This window comes from Hyaena hyaena, unplaced genomic scaffold (assembly GCF_003009895.1).
Source record: "Hyaena hyaena isolate Hyena2069 unplaced genomic scaffold, ASM300989v1 scaffold_355, whole genome shotgun sequence".
Classification (NCBI taxonomy): Eukaryota; Metazoa; Chordata; class Mammalia; order Carnivora; family Hyaenidae; genus Hyaena; species Hyaena hyaena.
The window spans coordinates 1,087,152-1,113,376 of record NW_024080986.1 but is presented as its reverse complement, the minus strand read 5'-3'; the positions used below and the strand labels follow the sequence as shown (position 1 = coordinate 1,113,376).

The following is a 26,225-nucleotide window of genomic DNA, read 5'->3' as shown; positions in this document are numbered from 1 at the left end:
AGGAATCTAATTGATTTCATTCATGGCTTAAGGGAGAAGAGATTGGCACTGAGACCCAGACAGTCTCCAGAGTCGCTGCACAGTGAGTGAGAAGCCGGCCTGTCAGCGTGTGCTGGTGGCATGCTGTTCCACGCTGAGAGACCAGCATCATTGCTAATTGAAACAGGAGAGATGATTACTAAAGCTGTAGCTTGAGAAGCAATATATACCAACACCAAAGGGGAAAGGGCTATTTATTTAGGAAAGTTCACCATCAAATCACTGGACAGAGTAAACAACTCATGGAGAAAATCAACACATTACAATCAAAAAGGAACCCACGGTAATTTGCTGATTTCTCTAGCACTCTCAATATGATGTCGAGTAAAACGCCCCTAAACATTTTCTACTGGATAAGCAGCTCTGATTATGAAAAATCCCTCTTTTTGTTCTTGTGGTTGATACCTCTTCCCACTGTTTTCTGCATTGTATTTAAACAGGGTATCTGATGTTAGCAAGCACCCAATTTAGCATTAATTTCTCTGGCTGGAGATACGAGCCATATGTTTATGTTAGTAAGAGCAACACGATGCATTTGATCATTTCTGAGCAGACTGATACATTTTCATCTCAAAGAGGGAGTTCTGAGAGTTTTTATTTTACTTATTTATTTTTTTGGGAGTTTATTCATTTTTGAAGCATCAGCAGCTTTCAGTACAGAGGCCACACATGTTTTCTGATCTTATTTTATTTAATTTCTCTACTGGTCTGACTCTGATTAGAAGTTCAAATAAAACTGTGATTCTTCTAGGCCTTGATTCTGTTAAAGTATTTCCTGTCTCTCTCCCGGCACAGCAGTAAAATTGCAGGTAGATTAATTGTTACAAAGTTGCAGTGGGAGTAGCAGCTAGTATTCTTTGAGGTGGCTGTATTACTAGATTTCCAGATGGTTGAGTTGTTTAATATACTCAACCTCACTCCATAAAAACATTTTCACAAGGGTGCAGAAATGTAACGGAGAAGCGCATCTTTCCAAGCGCTCTCACATACACACAAACATCTTCGATTCGGGAAGCCAGCAGGGGGCATGTAAAACAAAATGAGGGGGGGAATAAAGGTTGCACATAGAGCAATTTTAATCCATTCCATTTTTAAATACCACAATAAATTTAATTTCCACAATAAATTAAATAGCCATATTCAGTTTACAAAATAGAATTACTTAGTGTGAAACCAGTATTTACAACAATATACATTATGTACATGACATTTCTCTTTGTTGATGTGGGACACAGAAGTAAAAGGACTTAACTTTCCAATGGCTGATTGACATGCTACATGTGACACCATGGTCTCTGTGAGAAAACAATAGTGCAAAATCACCACAGGAACTTTGGAAAGGTGTCAATTTTATGAGATAAGACATTCTTTCAAATAATAAGAAAATAGTATTTTCTGTTTTCGTGGCACCAATTCAGTATCTGAATTAAAGAGCCAGCTTTCCCTTAGAGAAGAATGCATAACTGAATCCTCTACTTCCTGAAGCTTCACGGCCATTGGTACATTTTCACACATAATCTTTTGGCTTAAATCTATGAAAATGGCGGGCAACAAATTCTGACTCAAAGGAAGACTAACTCTTTGAGAACAGCTGAAGTCACTTTCCCCCAGTACCACCACCGTTTCTTATCGCAGATAGCTTAAAAGATGCAACTACTCAGACAGCAAACTGGTTTTTTTTTTTTTTGTAAATTTTCAATAGAAAAAGAACTGATCTTATATTTGGTCACACACTGTGTTATATACAAGTATACATGGAAAAACGACTTGGATAGTTGTGTCTAAGAAAAGTGCATATTTTTAATCTAGGGGAGACATTGTGAGTCTCCAGCCACAACACATAGTGTTATATGACTTATTATTTTAGGGCCAGTTCAATGTCCTCCCAGTGATCTGGTAAAACTTTTGATTGAAAGGGTGAAAAAATTTGCGCAATTTGGTAATGACAGAGGGGTCCACCTCTGGATGAATGCGTCCCTTGCTGCCCGCCAGGCACTTATTAAAGATAATGTTAAATCGCAAGCAGTAAAACCCTCTGGTAGCATTGAAATATAAATTGTATTGACTTATCCTCGGGGGAAGATTTAGGAACTTCTCCACAAGCTGAAGTTCCGGCAGAGGCTCTGTGATGAGGCGATCTCCATCGACAATGTGAAATTGCTCAATTGGAAAGTATTTCAACCACCTTTCCAGATGTTTGGTGTAGATGCTGGTTCTTACCGCCTTGTATTTGGTGTTCACCTCGCAGGTATTCGGGTCTATTGCCAGCTTCTCAAACTTGTAGTATGTTTTGTTCTTCCTCTCCTTCCCCTCTAGCACCTGAGTGTAATCAGAAATAGCTCTTGTGGTTGGCTCCCTGACAATGATCAACAACTTGATGGATGAGTTCATTTTGTAAATCCTTTCCGGAACCTCCTCCGTGATAAAATATGCTGGGCTCTTTTCAATTGTGATTTGCTGCGGGTAGGAAAAAGGCATCTTTTTCCTATACCACTCAATTCCCTTGGCATAATTCTCATCATTGTCAAAGAAGTGGATTTCTTGAGAGGCCTTGACCACTGCTGGATGGAGGTTCAGCATCTCAAGCAGGGCCCTGGTACCTCCTTTCCTCACCCCAATGATAATGGCCTTGGGGAGCTGCTGGACCAGGTCATGAAGGCGAACCTGCTCCTTGGAAGTATTGCCCTTCCGGAACTCGTGCAGCAGGCCCCGCTTAAACTGCAGGGCGCGGAGAGGGAATTCGGCCTGGCTGCGTGCTCCGAATCGTCCTTCGATGGGGCAAATGGGTTGTAGTCTGAAAGCAACAGAAAGAGGCTCTTAGAAGTTCATTGCAACTGACTTGTCCTTTTTCTGCTTTCCTAGTCAGAGGAAGACTTTAAACGCATAAATAAAACTACTGGTTCCCAGCCCGCTGCAATCCATAATGAACATATGTTTGGAAAATTTTATTTTAAGCAACCCTGTATTAAATGGAGCACACATAATTGATGGGATTATTTTTATTAGTGCTCCTTAAAATTTTTATTCACCAAGCACTTAATTGACTAAAGCATGTACTTATGTTCACAGTACAGGACAGACAAGCCACACTGGCCATACTAATAGCCTTTTAACAGCCCACCAGTTAGCGTCGTTTAGAAAACATGAGAGGCAGAAGATTATAACCTTCAGCTGGGAGGCTGAAGGGTGGCTAGGAGGCCATGTCTTTTGGGTTTCATGTGGTAGTATTTTCTGGCAGCTCTCAGCAAAAGTCATGTGGCTCTTAAAAATCCCTGAGATAGAATCTGAATAGAGGTCCCAGGCTCTGCCCGTGGCTATTGGTATCATCAACCTGCAAAAATCCAATCTTGGCACTTGCTGAGCTTTTCATTCTAGGAGAATTTTTGCCCTTGGCCTTAGGGACAGTTAGATAAGCACTCTATTTCTTCTGCTTCTCTTTGTCTTTCTATCTAAAGGGGTCAAGATTCTGTTTCTCCTTTGCTGAATGTAGAAACATGCCATCAGCAAGTACTGTCTGTCACCTACCACCCCTGGGACCAGAAATCAACAAGCCTTTGGCAGGGCCAGAAGCCTCAAGTCCTTGCTGCCAAGCCCATGTAAATTAGGCACTCAGGCTCATGAAGGAAGGAATGCAATGGATGGAGGCAGAAAGGAGGGTGTCCACTTTACCATTGCCCTAAATCATGAACAACCACCTAAATCATGAACAACCCTAAAGGCTCTTTTCAGAGAGAAAGCTGTGGTAACAATCATAATGGTATTAGACTAGGCTCACTGCTTGATTTGGCATGGCCAATAAATATGAATGGCAAGCTGAGCTTGCTTTTCGGTAACAGTCTGGAATCTAGCTGAAACTCATTATAACATCTCTAAGTTTATCTGAGAAGGCATTTTAGCCCTAAAGGGTGTAGAATTAGTCAAAACAGCTGTTAAACCAATCCTCTAACTGAAGCTTCTAGTTACCCTAATTATTTGGAGTCTATGTTCCCCTCTCTGTGGCAATGAGGCTGTCTCTTGCTTTTCCCAATGTACCCTATTATACCATTCTTAGCTCCTGTGATGTTTATAATTAAAGGGAAAAGAGAAAAACTTTGCTAAGGCATTCTGGAGAACTGAGGGGAAGGACTTGTTTAAACATCTATCTGTCATAATGTGTATGGAAAATCGCATTCATATATTATTTGTGATGTTTGTTTTTTTATGATTTTAGAAACAACTCATACTCATTGTGGAAAACATGAAAATATGGAATACTTTAAAAAAATGGGGCTTACTATGTTTAATATTTTAGAGAAACATGAATTTTGTTTTTATAAATTTGTTAACAGGATTAATATGCTAGAGTTCTAAATGGAAGATATAAAAGTAGCAATACATATGTAGTCAAAGATATTTTTAATTGTCACATTGATTGGGATATCACAAATTCATCTTTTAGCTCTTCTTGGGTTCTGATTCAAATTTAAGCCCTAATTCCCTAAGGCAGCCATCAAATGTAAAGGATGGACTTCTCTGTGCGTCCAGAATGAGGCTAGTGCCATCCTTGGGAGAACTGAAGAAGTAGTCAATCAAATCCTTTTTTGTAAAGACTTAATTCTCATGCAGAACTCTGACTGAGAGGCTGAAATGGGCTCTGGCCTGTTAGAACTGGAAAAGAATTCCCCCACCTCTAGAAAGGGCCATTTTCCTTCTTTTCCTTCCTCTTTCTACCTTCTACCTTGGGAGCTCATAGCCTGCAGAACAGTTGCTTTTTTGACTTCCTGATTCACAATAGGAGAAAATATATTATTTCCATTTTCTGAAGAGTAGATTCTCTGCCTGGGCCTCAGACATGGGAAAAACCTGGAATCTTGGGCCCAGGAAGAGCCGGAGAACTAACGGAGCTCAGCCTCCTCCCAAAGAGCAGGGTCTTCTGTTACTGAAGAATAGGCTAAGTCAGTGTGTGCCAATTTTAGACATGATCTGTTCCAACTCTCGAATGAGAGGTTTTGGGAAAGCCTACCAAGCAATTCAATTCCTTATAAAAGCTACCCCAGGGGCGCCTGGGTGGCTCACTCAGTCGGTTAAATGTCTGACTTTGGCTCAGGTCATGATCTCGCAGTTCATGGGTTCGAGCCCCGTGTCGGGCTCTGTGCTGGCAGCTCAGAGCCTGGAGCCTGCTTTGGATTCTGTGTCTCCCTCTCTCTCTGACCCTCCGTTGCTCATGCTCGCTCTCTCTCAGAAATAAATAAAACATTAAAAAAAAAGCTACCCCATTAGAGACTGGAGGCCAAGTTAAAAATGAATAGAATCATCAACTAAATGACTAATATGTTAATGATCATTGGATCAATTACTCAATAAAAAGAAAATGATCGGAAGCTAACTAAGGGTATTGGGAAGACCTTGATGTGAAAATTCCATTAGGGACATAGGACAGTGGTGCCCACCTCAAAACTTTTCACTAATAACTAAGTACTACTTTAGAAAACTACTTGAAGTCAGTAATAGGCCTGGTAATACTATTTCCTATAGTTAGCAAATCAGTGAGTGGGAAGTTTACTTAGGAATTTTGAATTGAAAAGCAAATGAGGGGCTCACATTATCAAAATTGACACTGGCTGAAGGAAAGTAAAACCACTGCAATATTATTTGGTAAATAGCTAATTGATAAGACTTAGAGATTAGAAAAGGATAACTATAAGGAAGATAGTTTAAAGTATGGCCGCATTTTCATGGAAAATGGGAACTGAATTTATAGACAACGTGCCTCAGTCTTTCCAGTGCAAGAATTAATTTTAAAGGGCAAAGAAGGAAGCTTTGCATTTCAGAAATTAATGTCTCTGTCCTTTCCAATCATACCAAATGTGGGACAGTCCAGAGGTACTCAATGTGAAGCCAGCTGATATTGCTGGGACTTCTGTAAGTCAGTATCGTCTCTCAACTGTGTGCTTATTTAGAGCCAAATGCTAGCTCTGTAAATTTCCTTTCCATGGATTTTCCATTGTGTTCTGGGCAATTACTTTGAGCAGCAGCCTCCTCATCGGATAGTTTCAGCTCCTGGAAACCAGACCTAATTAACATGGTTAAAACTCCCAAAGCCTGCAGCCATCTTTTCAAGGCAATGGCTTCCAAACTTGATGAGCTACTTTACAGGCTCATATAAAATCTTAGCTCTTGTAGTAGCACATTAATTGTTCACTCATAAATTTCAAAATGAAGATAAATAAATATAACGTCACCATTTTGCTATGGCTAGAGGTCAGCAACCAGATGAACACACACGGCACTGAGCTCTCGTAAATGACATTTTTGCTGCTTTATCCCTTCTCTGAAAACAAATGTCAACGCATACAGAATACAAATGGATCTTAACGAACACCTTGGTTTGAGCAACTTTGATCTATCTCTCTCTTTTTTTAAGGCTTAATAAATCAAAATCAATACTGCAGAAAAGCATGTTTCTTGGGAATTTTGAGAGAGGAAAACAAATGGATGGGTTTAAGATTATGTCTTAGGGAAGTTTAAATCAAGAGACACTTGAAGTCACATGGGCATAAGTATGTGTTCAATTACCTACCTATCCAAGCTCCCAACTCTGGCGACTAGATACAGGAGACTCCCAACGGCAAGACTTCCCAGCACCAGGAGCTTCTGTCTCAGCCACGCCTGCTGTTTGAATAGCATGGCCCTCCATCAACCTTCAGGACTTCTGCAGCCTGAGAGACAAGGGATAGAAGGGCACTCATCAACGGTCATCTCTAATAGGCTCTGTGCATTGTCACAGAGCCTCGGGAGGGTGGGAGTACAGGCTGTACAGGAAGTGATGCTTCATGAAGAAAAGATCCCATACCAACCTTGAATATGTTCATGATATAACAGGTATTTACCAAAACGTGTCTTCCTTTTCATGGCCCATGTTATAAGAGCAAATACTAAACTACTGGGAAGAGGGGCGCCTGGGTGGCTCCATCAGTTAAGCATCCGATTTAGGCTCAGGTCATGATCTCATGGTTTGTGCGTTCAACCCCCACATCAGGCTCTGTGCTGACAGGGCAGAGCTGGAGGCTGCTTCAGATTCTGTGTCTCCCTCACTTTACCCCTCCCTTACTCATGCTCTGTCTCTCTCTGTCTCTCCCTCTCTCCAAAGTGAATAAACAATAAAAAAAGTTTTTTTTTAAACAAGGGGGAAGACTAACTAGACAGAACCTGTTAGGCAACTGTCAACGTAAATTAAAATGCATATATTATAACATATGCTTTGTTTTTGTTTTCACAGTGGAGTGAGTGACACACAAAACTGAGTCATTTTTTTACTTTTTTTCTCTTCAGCTACCAAGTTTCATAAACTTTTCCCCTAATTTCTTTTTGCTTTGCCTTTTGAGGCACATGATGCCTCCCTTATTTCTTAACATTAGGCGATCTTCTCCTTGTGCATTTCCTATGGCCCGTATAGTTTGATGATTCTTCCACACCCAAGTTCTTCTGTCCCTCACCTGTTTTTGGTTATTCGCCTATCAAGTCCAACCTCTTCTTGAAAGCGTGGGCCCTTCCTTCGGAGGTCCCAGGTTGGAGAGTCAGCTCCTGTCCTTATTATTACTCCCCAGCACCAGCCAATGTGCCCCTCAGGCCAGCCTCTTTACTGCCTCTCACACCTCTTCGCTCTCATCTATGTGCTTTTGTCAGCTTCTTCACTGGCTTTCTGGCATTTCCTCCATGACTCTCAGATCCCGTGAATGCCTTCCTGGGGAGGGTGATCCTGGTGGATGTGGATTTTGGGGGGGCGGGGAATCCCAATACCTTGCCCATTGGTGAGTAGGAGTGGGTCAGGTCCATCGTGTAGACAATTACAGGAACAGAGGGTAAGCACTGGCCTTAGGGCTAATACTGGAGAGACGCTTGCATGGGGGGGGGAGGTGAGGCTGTAAAGCTACCTCATGGCCGCACTCTGCTCATGGTTGGCAGGCAGGAAAGAAAAGGACTGAGGATACGAAGGCTGCAGTGGAATTAGCCCAAGATTTAGGAGAATGTCACAAGGAAACTCTCGAGCCCTCTACTGCAGTGCACGTGTCATCTGGTAAATGGTAGGTTATAAATCCTGACTGAATAGGAGGCTACTATTTTTTCTACCGCCACTGAGGATCTTTCATTCTCAAAGGCTCCAATACTCCACCTATAGACCGTCCCTTTATGAGAACTCCAGGTGTTACTATGGAGGTTTTGCTCTGTGGGATAAGCTGCTCCTGCCGGTCCAGCTTATGTCTGAGATGCCTTAACTATACCCCCTGGGGGCTTCTTTCTTTGGGAAACCTCATTCTTCAAACATTTGTTTACACTGCCTCCTCAGCCCATTACACAGCTTACTAAGGTGCTGAGGAGAACTACAATTTTTATTCGAGAGCTCAGCTAACTTGAATGAGTCGTCCATGATGGAGTGCAAAGACCACTGGATTAGGAGCCAAAGACGTTGAGTAACATGTTGGCTTAGTTTTATGACTGAAACTCTGAATTTTGGTATCCTCATCTGTACAATGAAGATAATGATGTCTGTCTCACAGGGTTGTTATGACAAGAGCCTTCAGTAAGATAATGTGGGATAGAACTTCATGAATATCTGGGCACTTTACAAAAATGAAGCATAACAAATATCCTCAGGAAATTGATGTATTTGTTCTTACAATGCTTTTTAAAGAGGAAGAGAATATAATAAATGTAGTTTTCATTAATAGTATAATTGGATTGTGGAAAATGTAAGCCTATTTTGAAGATAAATAACTTTTAATGGAAATTACTGTGAAATAGGAGTATGGTAACACTATATTCTCTCCTCAAAGCAAGATGGCAAAATAGAGAATTGCCAAAAAGAGGGACAAAAAAATTAACACTTATTGTGTTCAGTTGAAATCTCTTGGAATTTTTGAGAAATGCGGAAGCCAAATTAGTAGTTTCTAAAGTCTCCAGGACACAGGAAGTGAAATCTCGTTTTGTTCTGTAATCAGTCTCAGACTGTATACTAGGAGACAGTACCCTCACAGCCCCTGAGTCAATCCTGCTCAGGGAGCCAAAGGTATTTGGTGAATTTAACATTCAAGGTGTCTCTTTGGTTTCCCATACTATCATGAAGTGCTTGAGGGCCTGCTGGGGTGGGGTCTTAAAAGCTGGGAGTTGTTGCTCTTGGGCCTGAAGATACAAGCCAAAGAGAAGCCACACCATCTGATTTTTACCAAAAACAGCATTAAACTGGGGAGAAGGTTAAATGCTCCAAAGTTCCTTCCTTTTGGCTATGCCAATTTTAATGAATATTTTATTTTATTGTTATTCTTTTAATGTTTATTTACTTTTGAGAGGGAGAGACAGAGAGCTTGAGCAGGGGAGGGACAGAGAAAGAGGGAGACACAGAATCCGAAGCAGGCTCCAGGCTCTGAGCTGTCAGCACAGAGCCTGACACAGGGCTCGAACTCATGAACCATGAGATCGTGGCCTGAGTTGAAGTCAGCTGCTTAACCGACTGAGCCACCCAGGCACCCCTTAATGGATATTTTAATAATCTCATATCACGGCAGTCATACTGGTAATAGACAATGTATATAAAATTTTTAAAGATTTCAAAAATTTATTATTTCTTTTTATGTACAGAGAAAGGTTAAAGACCTACAGTGACATTTAAGGCCCCCTTCATCTCCAGTTTTTAATCTCTCAGTGTTTCTCATTTGGTGTGCCAAGAATAGCACAATTAGAGTTTCTCCAGACTACTAAAGCTTTAATAGACATGGTATCTTAGCTGAACAAAGCATAGTATCTAAATAACAGAGTACGTGTCCAGAAACGACAAATTGTATAGACATCTGGCTGTTTCTTCAAAGCAGCACTAAGCAAAGAAATGATTCCCAGGCTGAAACAAAGAAATAAGGGAACTCAGAAATAATAATAATAAAGATATGTTCAAGTGCTGCTCAAAAGCTTGTAGACATGGCTCCCATAAGCCCCTTGGAGCAGTAAAAGCAATAAGAGAAACAATAGCAGCCAAGTTCATTAAAAACAACCAAACTCGCATAGCAGAATTATTCCAAGGAATCACAACTGTCTTTTGAGTATTAGCTCATTTAGTAGTAGCAGCCTTATGAAGTGGATAGGAACTACGTGTATCGAGCATACTCTCTCTGTTACTTTCTTACACATTTATCATCTCATGTTATACACTGGAACTGTGAAGTATTATCTATTTTATTTTTTCTGATGGAGGCCGAAGAGCAGAGAGATGAGCAGATTATTTACTCAAGGGCACGTGGCTGGTAAATGCAGAAGGAGAATTTAAATTCAGAATTATCTGACCCCAAAGAATGTGGCCCCTTGATTGCCATGCCACTCACAGAACTCTGGACGCTTATCCGGGAGACTCTTAATAAACACTTGCTCATTGACTGATGAGAGCAGACAAAACCACTTAACTCTACCCAAATTACCTGCCATTGAACCTTGAAGTGGAAGATGGGGAGGTGAAAAAAGTAAAAAAGAAAAAGAGTTTCCTTGCAGGGGCAGGCAACAGGGGCATTTGGGATGGTTTGGACCTGATACAACAAAGGAAAAGTATTAGTAAGCGATGATAACGATGTTGAAAAATGAAAGGTGCTGTTCTTCCAGAAAAGTAATGTTTTTAATACTTTACAAAGTGGTTCTCATATTCATCATATCATTTCTTTTCTTTTCTTTCTATTTTTTTTTTTTTTTGGTTGCTATGTTACCTACAACTTTTTATTATTCTCTTATAGTCCTTTTAGGTTTTTATCTTGCAGAGATGGAGAAGTGAGGTCACTTCTAGCATATAATGTCATTCACTGATTATTTATTTTAAAATATGTATGTATGTATGCATTCCCAGTATAATTAACATACGGTGTTATATTAGTTACAGGTGTACAATATAAGTGATGCAACGATTCCATACATTTCTCAATGCTCATCCCGATAAGTGTACTCTTAATCCCCATTACCTATTTCATCCACTTCCCCTAGCCTACCTCTCCTCTGGTAACCATCAGTTTGTTCTCTATATTTAAGAATCTGTTTTTTTTGTTTGACTCTTTGTTTCTTTGTTTTGTTTCTTAAATCCCTCATATGAGTGAACTCATATGGTATTTATCTTTCTCTGATTGATTTAGCATTTTACTCTCTAGACCCATCCATGTTGCACATGGTAAGATTTCATTCTTTTTTTTTAATGGATAATATTCCATTGCATATCTATACCACATCTTTTTAAAATGTTTTTTAAATTTATTTTTGAGACAAGTTGGAAACCAACTTGACAATAAACTATTAAAAAATAAATGTATTTTTGAGAGAGAGAGAGAGACAGACAGACAGAACATGGGTGGAGGAGGGGCAGAGAGAGAGGAGACACAGAATCTGAAATCTGAAGCTGGGTCCAGGCTCTGAGCTGTCAGCACAGAGCCCAATGTGGGGCTTGAACTCTGGAACCACGAGATCATGACCTGATCTGAAGTTGGATGCTTAACCAACTGAGCCACCCAGGCATCCCTATACCATTTCTTCTTCTTCTTTGTAAATATTTATTTATATTGAGAGAGAGAGAGAGAGAGAGAGAGCATGTACACAAGCAGGGGAGGGGCAAAAAGAGAGGAAGAGAGAGAAAACCCATGCAAGCTGCATGCACAGTGCGGAGCCCAAATTGGGGCGTGATCTCACAACTGTGAGATCATGACCTGAGCCAAAACCAAGAGTTGGAGGCTTAACCAGCTGAGCCACCCAGGTCCCCCCAAACCCAGGAAGTAGAAACTAACCTGCTATGCACCTGCTTTGTGGTCATGGGTAAATCATTTAACCTCCCAGATCTTTTTTTTCCCCCACCCAGGAAACAAAGGGCTTTCAAAGGATGAGTTCAGCAATCCCTTCTGGGCCTAAAGTTCTCTCATTCTAAGGGATTCTACCAGCAGAGCATAAAATGCATGTTCTTATGATGACAGATTAATGTATAAGGAAGTAAAGACAATTGCAGTGTGGGGAAGTTAATGCCTGAAGTAAATCTCAATTTTTCTTATTATCCCCCAGTTTTAAACAGTTGGACCCCTTTCAAGATGGCTATGCCATATTACATTGCCGATCACCATGAAAACAGTCCTCTCATTCTAAGACATGAAATTTCTTTGAAAAGGTACCGACACTATAAAAGATCCTACTGATTAGCTTTCAATTTTCCCAGCTGTCAGAAAACCCATAGGAATCACATTTTGAAAAAATTAACCAAGGGCAGCTGAGGAAGATTGTCATAAAGAATTCGCTTTTCTCCTATTATAATGATCACATAAGAGAGCTGTAATGAGAAAGAAACAAATGAAGAGGGGCACAAGAACAAGGGCATGGAAAGCAGTGTTCTGCATGTGTCAAGTCCAATGTGGAGATAGGGTGTAGATTAAGAGGAAAATGGACACCATTTGTTAGTAGATTAGGCAGAAAATATATCAGTCAGGATGCTCATAATTGCTCTATCAAATGGCTGAGGAAGCTATTTAGCTCTTTGTTTCTTCAGCTAACCATGAAGGGTCAATGTTAGAAATGAAAAGGAAAAAAGTTGATAAATGATACCGAACTGTAGAGTTTATTACTGCACTGTGCTCAGTGCTTATGCTCCTGGGAAATACTGCAGGAGCAGCTTTGAGCAAATTCCAAATTTTCAAATGGGTTCTCCATTTCTTCCCTCCACTCAGCTTTTGATATCATGCATACATAATTTATCACACACAGCTACCATTATTGTGTTAGCTTGAGTAGTCCTCTGGCTCTCTGTCTGCAGGAAGATACTCATTTTGCATTTGTAATTATCGAACTTAAATGGAACCAGTTAATTCTGCTTCTGTTCAGGGGTCTCATTTAGTAGAATGATATCATAAGGAAGGAGATGGGAACTGACTTTTATTTTGGCATAGAATTCCAATTACTCTTATTTTCAGTATCTCCTTGCTGTATGTAACTAATGTTTATAGAAGAAGGGTGTCTTCCCCCTAAAGTTTTTTTTTTTTTTTGATTCATTAAATAGTTGTTGGGAGTTTAGTAAACTGTCCTGTTGGTGAGTTTAGAAGTAGAATCTTTCCTTCTCTAATCTTCTATTTATATAGAAAAGTGTGAGTTGGAGAGGCGACAAGTATACTGGTATTTGAGTTAGTATACATTGTCCAGGCAGGTCATTCCAGCACTTTGGGCTCATGCTGTTAAAAAGGTCAAGTTAAGTGGATAAGCCCTGCCTTGTATAGTGAGAGTCAATTTTATAGTAATATTAGTTCTACTTGTCACACCCAGTAAAATCAAGTGTAATATTCAGTACCTGACACAAAGTCAATTTCTAAATCTTACTTCCTTTCTCACAAATGTTTTGTTTTTGGTGAGGATCAAAGAAATAATGTATATAAAATGTCCTTTAGTGCCATAACTAAATTAAAAATATGGTGGGATTTTTTTCATTAATTTTTATTTGACTGGAATGCTGATTATCTTTTCTCTGCAGTAACTTTTCCTCTCTTTTAATCTCCATAATACTAAGCTATATATTTCTTTTATAATGACTGAAAATGATGCCAATTTAACATTAAACATTTTAAGTGAAGAATTAAACCATTAGTAGACTGATTACACATAAATATGAATGTACATGTTTAAGTAATGAAGTTAGACCCAGAAAATTCAACATGTTCATTTAAATTTAAGGAAATTTGAATGGGCACAACCTCCTTAAACCTTTACAGAAAGATTTTCTATTCTCCACTTAAACATCATAAAAGCACAATTCGTAACACTACTATCCATTTGTGTGGCATTTTATAGTTTTTAAAGTTCAAGCTTAAACATTATTTTACTGGATTTTCACAAGAAAGACATGAAGGACACAATGCCTGCTTTATTCTCCATTCTATAGATGAGAAAGCCAATGTCTGGCTCAGGTGGTGCCCAGGTCCACGTAGCTAATGAATGGCAGAATTCAAAATAAAATATAGCTGTCTCAAACCTCAGTACTTGTGCTAGAAAAATTCATCCTCTTCCTGTGAAGATCTGGCATTAATTTTATTAGCAGGAATAGATGCTCACTCATTAGTGCAAATCTAATCCTGGATGCCACAAGTTTTGAAAGAGTGCTAAAGTAATTTTTGTTAAAGTATACGACTTGGAAAAAAGGAAAGAGCTATAAAGTAATTTGGAATGAACAAGCGTTTATATTCTTTCTGTGTCTCTCTGATTGGATCATCAGCAGTGCCTGTCAGAAAAATATCCTGGTAAGATAAGGGTTATGATAGATTCATCAAGAATAGAAAAAAGGGAAATAAATCAGTTAACCGAATAATTCCTTAGCATAACAATCATCATGTCACTTGCGAATTTAGAATATTAACTCCAATCACCTTCTCCCAACCCACAGGTATTATTTTTGGTCAGGATTTTCATTCTAGCCTGATTCCCCAACACCTTTTAGAGCACACAATATTTTTATTATTACTCTTTGGCACAGTTATTGTTGGTTTAGGTTTATCTACATTCATTAATATCATCAGACACTAATCTTTTTTATTGGTGCCCGTTTTATTGAAACGTAATTCACATACCATGCAATCCACCCATTTAAAAGTATAAATCCAATGGATTTTGGTATACTCTGAGTTGTACAACCACCACTACTACCAAATGAAGAACATGTCTCCCACCCTGGAAAGAAACACAACTGTGGAGCGCCCCCCACCACCTCTGTATCCCCATCTCCCCTGCAGTCCTAGTCTACCACTGATCCACTTTTTGCCTCACTCTGCCTTCTTGCATCTCATTTTCCTTTTGCCAGAAGTACACTTTCCTCCAATTCAGAAAACACAAGTTGTGACATTTTGTATCAAAGGCAGAAATAGTTCCCTCAATTTTTTTCTTCCCAAAGGGAAAAACAGGTCCTACTTCTTTCTTTCTTTTAGCAGTTTTGTCCATTAGGATGATCTAATTTCTGAAGCATTCGTTAGCTGTTGAGACTAGTAGTGAGTTGAAACTCACTTTAAAATAAATAATTACTGAAATGTTCTCTTCCAAATTTAGTTTTTTTAAAAAACATGTTTTAAGATGTTTAGTGTTCAGTAAAGAGCTCTTGGGCTAGTAATCACCTCCAGAACATAAAGGAAATAGGAAGCGGTAAAGCAGTCAGCACCGGGATGCACGAGGGCCATGTGCTGAGATGTCATAATAAAGCTCTTGTCTACAGAGTGGTGTTAAAGAACAACCGACACTAGCTAATGGTGGTAAAGACAGATTTTATTCGATACTATTATTGCAGCCACGGGAGAGACCTCAGTATAGAACTGAGCTCAATTCTGATTAGTGGAGGTGACTGGGAGTTTTAAAGGGAGGATGAGAGTGGGGATGGAAGAGAGAGGGGGCTCTAGCAGAGAGAGGAAAGTGAAAAATTACAGAGCAGGAAGCGGTTGCTTACTGTGATTAAGCCATCTGGGCTTGTTAATTGGTGTTTATTGGGAGGAGAAACAAGCTTCTTATATCTTCAGGACAGGAGATAGTTTTTGCAAATTGGAACAAGGCACCCAACTTCCTCTACCCAGAGACTGGGAAACACAAGAGTGAGAGCTACCTCCCTGGAGGTTTGCATTTCTGGGTCCTTAAGGAGACAGTTCTGGGTGGTAGATTTATACCTCAAAGGGTGAAGAGAAAGGCTTTATAAGTTCTCTAAAGTAACTGCTTTAAGAGGGAATTCATGGGCATATGGCAGGTTTGGGCTGGAATAAACAGTAAATTCTATTGACAGCCCTGGGCTGTTGCAGGCAGGCAATTTAAGGAGGGCACCTTAGGCACATGGCCTTAGGCTTTCAGAAGCTGTGCTAGAGTTCGTGCAAGTCTTTTAGTGTGTGTATGTGTGTGTGTGTGGTGGAGGGGATGGGAAGGGAGGGTGGACCAAGTCACTAGGGCTGTGTGTCTGCAATTCTTAGAGACTATGGTTGAGGCTTTAGTGACACGAGGGGTCCGAGGAAGCTGACTGGAGTTTAGTCAAGGAGAGAGCGTTCGCCAGTGACTTCCATGTGATAGGTAATGAATGGGTCATGCACTGAGCACTTGTATGAATCCTACGGATGTTTTGACTTTTGGAATCCAAAGTTCCAAAATTTTCTCGGATAATCATTAAGAGTAATAGTGGTGGATCTTACTTACTGGGCACTTAGTATAGCCAGTTGCACTAAGTTAATATTTGAGGATTAAGTACTCAACATCCATGATCCCTTTTAATGGCTCTGCGAAGTTGGTTATTGTCATACTCATTTGTCATACTCATTTGCCATTTAAAAAAACTTGCCCAAGTGGCAAAGAATCAAGTGGCAAAGAGTCAAGAATCTTATTAATTCTAAGCCTGGGCTCAAAAAAATATTGTTTTAGTTTTAGTCTGGTTATCATCATAGCATGCATCTTCCCCTTACTAATTAGAGACACTTTTACTATTGTTATTGTTTATACAATAAACATTTGGATTATTACCTTTCATTTGAAATAGAACTGCCTTTAGGAAAAGTCTTTAGGTGAAAATGAACTGGCTTTGTGTTTAAATATGAACATCTATTTTCACGCTTATTTTTACAAGGAAGTCTGGGTATAGAATTCAAGGGAAGTGGTTATTCTCTTGAAGCACATTCTATTAAATATATTATACCGCTGTCTTCAGTTTCCATTGGTGCTGATTTAAATTGACAATCAAGCTGTTGGTTCTTTTTGTTTAAATTTTTAAAAAATGTTTTTATTTATTTTTTAGAGAGAGAGAGAAAGAGAGACAGCATCAGCAGGGGAAGGGGCAGGTAGAGAGAGGGAGACACAGAATCTGAAGCAGGCTTCAGGCTCTGAGCTGTCAGCACAGAGCCCGACATGGGGCTCGAACTCATGACTGTGGGATCATGACCTAAGCTAAAGTCAGACAATTAACAAACTGAGCCACCCAGGTGGCTTTTAAGATCTTCTCTTTCACTTTGGTGATCTGTAGCTTTACTATAGGTCTTGCTGTAGAAGAAACCTTTTTATTTATCCTAATTGGAATTTACTAGGTTCCCTGGTTCTCAGAATTCATATATATGATTTCAATAACTTTGGGAAAATATAGGAATAATTATCACACTGAGTACTCCTCTTTTATGTTATTTCTACTACGTTCTGAAACTCTGATGAGATTTATGTTAAACCTTCTCATTCTAGTCTCTAAAACTCTTAACTTACGTTTTATATTTTCTGTTCTGCTTGAACAGAATTCTAGTTCATTTCTTTTTCTTTTTTCTTTTTTTTTTCTAGTTCATTTCTTAAGATTTATCTTCTAGTTCACTATCTTCACTGTATCTAATCTTTTGGATAGTATATTCATTGCACTTTACATCTCAATGATTGTATATTACTTTCTAGAATCTAATATTGTTCAAATAGGGTTGGTTATTTTTTATGGTCTCATGTTCCCTGCTTGCATTTCCAAGCTTTTGGTAGATTTCATTAACCATAGCTATGTTATAGTCTGTGTCAAAAATCTCATTATCTGAGACCTTTGGGTTTGCTGTTTTACTCATAATGTCTTATTTCCTTGTTTGTTCTGTGATTCTCATTCTGGGCTGTTCATTTTCCCAGGAATTTTATTTTTGGGTATTCTTTGAAGCCTGGTTTGAGGTTGAGTTTTCCAAAGGAGTTACAAATTTGTTTCTGCAGTTGCCTGAGTCCTCCGGGACCATGCTTGGGGTTTTTTGGACAACACAGGTAGGATGAATTAGAACCCCATGCTCAAGAGAGGACCAGTTTGTGATTATCAATCTTCAGGGGGTTTTGTCCTTTTACACTGTGCCAAAATTGATTTCTTTGTGGAATATTAGGGTTTACTTCTAATTCATTCTTACAACGGCAGTACAATCCTCTAGAATACTATTTTTATGAGTGTCTCAGTTTAGATTCCTTGCACTGATCAGGTCCTATGCTTTTTCTCGCAGTGGAGCCTGAAAAACCATCAAAGTGGAAGGAAAAGGATTCTAGAGTTTGGCAGAAATTCTCAGAATAATCCTCACTTTGGAACTCACTTGCCAATCATGTTTCCCGATTTTATTTCATTCTGAGGCTCTGTTCCTTCCTTCCTTTCAAGTAGCCGCATAGATATAATTAGATACTTACAGGGTAGACATACTGTGTAGCTATTTCACCACACATTTTAGTTATTTCAGTAGCAAGGGTGACACAGAATATCTGACCATCCTGTCAGAAATGAAAGTGTTTTTTATTTCATTTCTTTCCCCTTAAACTCACATAAATTTCTAGCCCACCTACTTGAATCACTCAGCCTGTCCCACCATAGGCATTCAAAGAATAATTCTGTTTGTTTCATCATGTAAAGTGGTTCAAACAGCTTTGGATTTACAAAGAGAAGTAAATGGATCCATCTGAAATGTACTCTGATGGTAAAGGGCGCTGTAGGCAGAAAGTGACCTTTTGCCCCGATGTTATTCCTGCAACTATGTTTTGCAGACTGCAATTTAGGTTGCTAATCAGTTGACCATAGGATAAGGAAATCATTTAGGTGGGGCTAATTCAATTAGATGAGTTCTTGAAAAGCGGAAGGCTCTTTTCAGCTAGTAGTGTAGAGTCCCAGCAAGCCGAGGATTCAACATGCTGCTGCAGGCTGGGAGGTGCAAGGGCTCTGAGAGCAGCCTCGAGGAACTGAGGGTGACTTCTGGCCGCAGCCAGGAAGAACAGGTGACCTCATTCCTACGACTACAAGGAATTACATTCTGCCTACCCCAACAATGAACTTGGAAGCAGAGTCCTCCCCACAGTCTCCAGATAAGAGCCCAGTCAGGCTGACAGCTCGATTTCAGCCCTGTGAGAGGCTCCACAGACCATCCAGCTGAACCACCTGGACTTCTGACCTACAGAACTGTGAGCTAATAAATCGGTGTTGTTTTATGTTACCATGTTTGTGGTGATTTGTTACGAGGCATTAGAAAACTAAGGCAGGCATAGTTCTCCGTCATCAGTAGCTTTAAGAAAAAAAAAAAAGGAATGGTGATTTTCCCCCGCCCTGAAACTTCCTTCTCACCAAGCACTGGGTGCCAAACAGCAAAAGCTCACCTTCAAGAGCTATATTGTACCCCTAACAATGCTGGCTCGGATGCTCAAACTTTCAACGGGGACGATAATGCAATTGTGTTTGCTATTGGCGAGAAAAGGCCAATTTAGTAAAATGTCGAATACTTTTCGGTGAAAAGGCAGATCATTACATCTGACACCAAGTCAGTACTCTGAGTTATAATGTGCAAGCTGCTGTCTCCATATCACTCTCTTAGAAGCTGACCCCTTTGCATCTTTTTCTCAAGCTAAAGCCATGTTCCCTGACATACCTGTGGGCTCTGGAAGTGACTTCTCTCCCTGAAGATGCTCCGTCTCTGCAGCACAGTGAACACTTTAGCTAGAGGTTGGCCTTTTCCTACCCCCAATTTCTCTTTCACCTTTCCAGCTTCATTCCTTCTTTTTTAAATTTATTTATTTATTTAAGTATTTACTTATTTTGAAAGAGAGAGAGAGGGAGCATGCATGTGCATACCAGCAAGGAAGGGACCAGGAGACAGGGAGAGAAAATCCCAAGTAAGCTCCATGCTCAGTGCAGAGCCTGATGCAGGGGTTGATCCCATTAACCATGAGATCATGACCTGAGCTGAAATCAAGAGTTCATTGCTCAACCGACTAAGCCACCGAGAAGCCCTTCCAGGTTCATTTCCTGTGATATGCCCACACAGACCCTAACTTTGGCAGATACTTTACTAATTTTCCTTATGTTCTTCCTTTCACTCTTCTATTTCTACTTGCAGACACTGTACTTCTCTTCCAATATTCAACTCAGGTGTCACTTCCCCCAAGAATCTTTTCCGAGATTCTTCCAGACAGAATTGTGTATTCCCTCATTTGGGAATGTTCCCAGAGCATTCAAAAACAGTTTTTGTGCTATGCTGTGTACATGTCCACTCTTCCCATATTATGGTCTTACAACTGTCCATATAACTATAAAACCCCAGAGCTGGCACAGTTCATTATTAGATGTTTGATCCACATCTATAAAATTAAGGATCGAGTCTAATGACAGAAGCAAGATAATTGGGAATATTTCTGCTTTTCCCTTAAATGTGTGAATTGGCCTGTTGCTCGTTACTTTCTGCTTCCATTGGACTGTGTGGACTTGCTGTTGCTCTCAAACTTGTGTCATCTGTGAGTTGACCACCACAATCACTTCAGACCCAGGTAATTTCAATAAGATCAATCTCTCTGTCTTCTATACACATGCATACATACTCCCTCCATTCCTACATACTAAAACTTTATTCAGCTGCCAAAAAAAATTTGGGGCACCTGGGTGGCTCAGTCAATTAAGCGTCCAACTTTGGCTCAGGTCGTGATCTCACGGTTCGTGGGTTCGGGCCCCACATCGGGCTCTCTGCTGACAGCTCAGAGCCTGGAGCCTGCTTCTAATTCTGTGTCTCCCTCTCTCTCTGACCCTCCCTTGCTTGCGCTGTCTCTCTCTTTCTCAGGAATAAAAACATAAAAAAATTTAAAAAAAAATTTGCCTTAATGGAGCCAGTCTCCATCTCAAATCCCAGAGGTAACTCTCTATAGACTGGAGCTGTGCTGCACAGTATGACAGTCACTAGTCAGCGGCCATAAACACAACTTGAGATGTGATGAAAGGGTTAAATATCAATAGGTTTCAAAGGCATAGTAGAAGAAGAATACAAAATATCTCAATATAAACATTTTATTTTGTGTATCTGTTAAGAAGATATTTTGCTTGTACTGGGTGAAAGGAAATGTGTCACTAAAATTAATTTTACCTGTTTTTTTAAAACCTTTTTTAATGAGGCCACTAAAGTTTTAAAATTATACATATGGCTTGCATTATACTCTTTTAGGCAGTACTAGCATAATGCTCTAGCACCTGAACTTGGCACTGTGATTCACATATGGCCTCAATATCCCCTAAGGACTTCATCTCTCTTGTCTCACTCATGAAAAGTCCATCATAGCTAGTATTTTGTTAGAAACCCTACCCTTATTCTTTTTCTATGCCCATACCTTTCTTATTTTCTTTCATTTTGCTTATCAAAATCCTATTCCTTCTTCCAGGTTCCTATTAGCTCCACTGTCTATAAGAAACATTGTCTGGTCCTATTAAAATAAAGATTTTTTTTTCCATCTAAAGGTAGGATTCTGGTATGTTATAATTTGTGAATATATTTTGTCTCTTCTTTACATTGTAAGTATTTAGAGGACAGGGGCTGTTTAACATGCCTATCTGTGTATATATGTCCACAAATAGCATGATGTCTTTCCTCAATGACTCTCAAAAAATGTGTGGTTGGGGTGCCTGGGTGGCTTACTCGGTTAAGCGTCTGGCTTTCGCTTAGGTCATGATCTCGCTGTTCGTGGGTTCTAGCCCCGCTTNTTGGCTCTGTGCTGACTGCCTGCTCAGAGCCTGGAGCCTGTTTCAGTCTGTGACTCTCTCTCTCTCTGACCCTCCCCTGCTCACACTGTCTCTCTCTCTCTCCTAGAAATAAATAAAAACATTTAAAAAAAATGTGTGGTGCATACATTGAATGGAGGAAATTTGTTTAGGAAATAGATTATAGTCTATATACATATATATGTGTATATATGTATTGACATGTCTGTGTGTGGCTGTGTATGTACTGACATGTTTATGTGTATCTGTGTGTGTGTGTGTGTGTGTGTGTATGTATACTCACAAATATTTCATAATTTAATGAAGAGGGAAAGATCACCATGAAGACTCTGAGTCTTTGGAGAAGAATAAAGAATGAAAATCCACAGAGAGAAAAAACACTCAGAACATGAGAGCTGGAAGAGACTGTAGAGAGCAAGTTGCCCATTTTCTCGTGTCACAGGTGACAGAGTTCCAGTTGGAGAAGTTGAGAAACCTTGTTAGATATAAGCCATGTGCAAGGTAGACTGTTATGTCTCCATGCTCAGTGCAGGCTCTGACACTTAGGAGTCAATAAACAATGGTCCAACGAATGAATGAATGAACAACACAAGGTAAGTGCGCCTAGTGAACTGAAACTAGACTATACATCCGATTCAGAGTAGTGAGACTTCCACTCTACCACACAGTGAGAGGAAGGCAAGTTGGGAAGCAATAGGGAGACTGCTGAAAACATTTTTCGTAGCCAACCATTAAATTAGACACTTAACAGGTTTTCTGACCATAGCATCTAGGCATATGCAGATTTACAAGAGTAAATGATATCTTTCCTTCCTGTTCAGATGACCCTTCCAAGTTGGTGGTGTTCATCTTGCTGCTTGTCATCTGGGCAGCAGAGAGTGTGTGCTTTCAGCGATTTTCAAAATAACAGTGGTGGATTTTCAGTGATTTCCCTCATTCTTTCTTGTCCTGTTCCCTTTTGTGCATTTGTTGCTTGGTATTTTACAGAGCACTCCTCTCACATAGATCATATCCTAAAATTCTCAAAGCAACTTACCAGGTGCCATTAGCACCCACACTTTGAAATGTGGAACTCAGAGAAGTCAATTGAACCTGATCAAACATCACACAGCTGCGATGTGATGGAGCGGTATGTGTCTTCTATATTGTTTCCAAATATTCTGATTGCTTCTCCTATTATTTTTCATTATTACTTATGAATAAGAACAACTGTCCATTATAGCCAGGGCAAGAGGTAGTATTTGAGGCGTGAACAGAAAGAAGCAAGTAGTTAACATCATGACCTTAGCTTTACCAGTTAATTTCTTATTCTTCAGAATATTCTCTTTAAAGCACATTTGGGATTTAAAATGAATGGAGAGAAAATAACCTTTCTCTTAGTCATTTTATCTAACATAACAACCAGAACAACCGCCAAATTCACTCCCCGAACTTTCTACTGGGGGGTCCTCCTGCTAGATTTCTGAAACTCCAGTGATGGGGAGATAGTTATTGACATTTTTTGGGAACCCTGTACTTGTAGAATTTCCCTTCTGCTAAAGATTAGGAGACTTGTGAGCGCTTGAAGCTTTTGAAATGTGAGGCTTAGGTTTTAATGATTTTTCTTTTTCAAAAAAGAAGGTGAAAAGAATGTGGGCTCTGATTTCAAACAGAATAGATAAGTAGGACAAAATTAATCAATAGATCTTAGTTGAGGTTGTTTACACAGGAGATCTGTGCATCTTGCACATTTTCCATCTGTGTACAGTAATTTGCTTGTTGTTTAGATGTGATTGACACAATCTGACAATCTGGCTTATTAGCCTATTTTGTAAGTAATTATATGTAAAACAGCAACAACATTTTCCCCACCTAGATCATAGCAAGGGGACTTATTCTAAAGCTATAAATGAATGGCCCTAAGTTCCTCCTCCTCTCTGCTCTCCATCTCTCCTCTTTTTTCTTCCTTTTCTATTCTTACCTTGAACCTACTCATGAACACAAAATTTAGAATATCATACATTATGGGAAACTTGTACTCCTGCATATTCCCATAGGTAGGCTGTGTTCTACCATTTTGTTTGGGAAACTGGAGTAAATGTCAACTGTCCCCTTATGGTGCAGCCCTGCTCTTCTCATCCCCCCACTTCCCTTTTGGGGATGATAGAAAGATGAAAATAAGTGCCAACGAAGTAAAATAAAGCAGTTCCAAAATACGAGGACTTACACTACAAAAGCCTTAGTGTCTTGTAATAGGACGATGCTACTAAATGAACAAGAAGTAAATAATGAGTCATCTGGACATGACGAATATTGCTGTACCTGAGACTCTGCTTCTCTGTGGAGTTCTGTTGAATCATAATCTGCTATTTCCCTGGTGTCCACATGTCTTGCTGTTTCAAGAATGTTTGTGTCAAATTTTTGTTACAACTGCTAACACTGAGTTATTTGGGGGACACAAGTCACAAATACTTTCCATGTGGGAGAAAGTAAGTATTGCTTTCATTTCTGAGGGCCTAATTATAGCACCACTTTCTATTTTAGTCCTTATTTATTTTCCAATTCTTCAGGGATTGGGTAGTATTTAAGAATGAAATAAGCAGAGCTCCAATGTCTAATTAAGATTTTCTTGTAGGATTAATAAGTCATGTCTCATTAGCTCCACTGCACGCAAGGTGTTAGTCTTCACCTTGGCATTCTAATCTTGAAATAAGTTTGTGGATCAAGTATTGAAGTATTGAAAGGAGTTGAACAAACAGTTTGATTAAGGCCACCAAACCTTCTGATGCTAGTCCCATATTATTGATTCAAGTGCATCTCTCTACATAAATGCTTAATGTCTTTTCAAATGTAAAAGCAATGGTCTAGATTGGCCATTGGAGGAAGCCACCATCTTGGCCTTCCCCACCAAAGAATGTAGTAAATATCTTTGCATGTTTCCGGAATCGTCTCTGTTTCTATGATGGATTTTTTTTTTCTGCACATGGGACCAAAGGCAAAGAAGCCAGAGCACAGCTGCTCTAAAGAGCTTTTGTTGGTTTTCTGGTAGAGCTTGTGCAAGCTATGCTGCCGATGATACCATGCACAGTTGCTGGCCATGTTCTGAGAGGAATGGGCTCACTGACACAGAGACATGTTAGACATGAGCCCAGTGACATGGCAGACAGCAAGACAATTTACCCACAAACTCTAAGTCTCTTAAAAACATCCTCGAGTTTTCTCTTTATTTTTCAAAACTGCAATGATTTAATAGGCGAAGAAGTGGTTAATGGAGAAGAAATTAAAAGCCAGGTGTACTCTCTTGATCCTCAAGTGTACCTTTGTAAAATCAGAGAGTTGGGCTAGACCATCTTGTAGGTCCTTCCATGTTTAAGATTTATGGTTCTCTTACTTCGGTGATGTAATCCATGCCTCACCCCAGGAAGCCAAGCCTTTATTCTTAGTAGTGAATAACACACAGTGCATCACGCATAGTGGGTGCTCAATAAATAGTTACTGAATTAATGAATAAATGAAGTAGGGCCTTGAGATGCATTGTAAAAGCAACTGCTGTCTGAGTCTTTATAATGAGCTTAGCAGTGGGAAGCTTCTCCTCAAGGAATTCATAATATCATTGGGGAAATTAGCTTAAATAATTGAAACTTAGCAAACCCACAGAGCATTCTGTGACAAATGGCACAATGTGCGGAGCTGACTGAAAGGACTGCAAGAGCTTAGAGAAGGTCCTGCAGATCTCTGATACAACTTAGTACCCATTTTGGTTTTGGCAGAGGGCAAATAAAAATAAACGATAAAAATGAATCAGTCTACACTTGCTAGGTGTCAGGTTATTTCATATATATGTATATTTCATTTATATATTTAATCCTTATAACACCATAAGATTGGTATGACCATCTACATTTTGCAGTTAAGTGAACTAAGGCCGGAGGAAGCTGCATAACTAGTCCAAAGTCACACAGTAACAAATGATGGAAGAGGAATTTGAATCCAGGACTGACTGGCTTTAATGACCATGGTCCTCCACATGCATCTAGTGGTCTGGATCGGAAGTCCACTGGGCCATGGGAGAACCTGGATCTTATGTAGGATCCTGCATCTTGTATCAAGCTATTGTCTTATCAAGTAGGTGACTATGCATCTGGCTACCCTCTTTGCTTACCCTATCCCTACAGAGCCCAAGAAAATCCTTACATGTGAGCTGTTGACCTCTGGGATTTTGTTTTCTTGGATACTTTTTGTCTGCCTCTTTCTACTTGTCTTGACTCTTGATATTTATATTTGTCCAGGCTAATCAACCTGGTTTTGTTTTGGGGATTGGTTTTGACTCCTTGGAAGTGATAATATCATTGCTCATTATACCTAGCTTTTTCTAACCTTCTGGCTCTGCCTTGTCCACTACCTTTTGAGTTATGTGATACATTTATTTTGTCTTTCTTTTTCTATCATATACATCTGGTTTTTCCCTCATTCTTTACCTGGGCTCCCCATCGTTCAATGTCTACTCATTGTCCTTAGGGCATGCATGGTGACAGGGTTTGAACAATCCAAGCTGGGGGTATAATAAAAGCAGTGATAAGGAAATAGGAACAAGTGTGCCTTGTGTAGTGAGCAGGAGGGCATTATTTGGAGGGGTAAAGATGGTCTGTACTGAAGAGTGGAAGTAAGATTGAATGGAAGGTATACTAGATGACAGATCTTTTAAAAGCCAGATATGAGT

General features: G+C 39.7%; 1 protein-coding gene across 2 annotated transcripts in view; it reads right to left on the bottom strand.

Moving 5' to 3' along the window:
- The window catches only part of HS3ST5 (heparan sulfate-glucosamine 3-sulfotransferase 5), a 150,264-nt gene continuing 124,039 nt past the window's right edge, over positions 1-26,225 (bottom strand). For both annotated transcript variants that reach the window (XM_039249962.1, XM_039249963.1), the window contains exons 3-4: positions 6,599-6,737; positions 1-2,833 (exon numbers count right to left, since the gene is read on the bottom strand). In XM_039249962.1, coding sequence (XP_039105893.1) covers positions 1,903-2,833; positions 6,599-6,705 — 1,038 coding nt within the window. In that variant the 5' untranslated portion in view covers positions 6,706-6,737 and the 3' untranslated portion in view covers positions 1-1,902. The remainder of the gene's footprint in view (positions 2,834-6,598; positions 6,738-26,225) is intronic.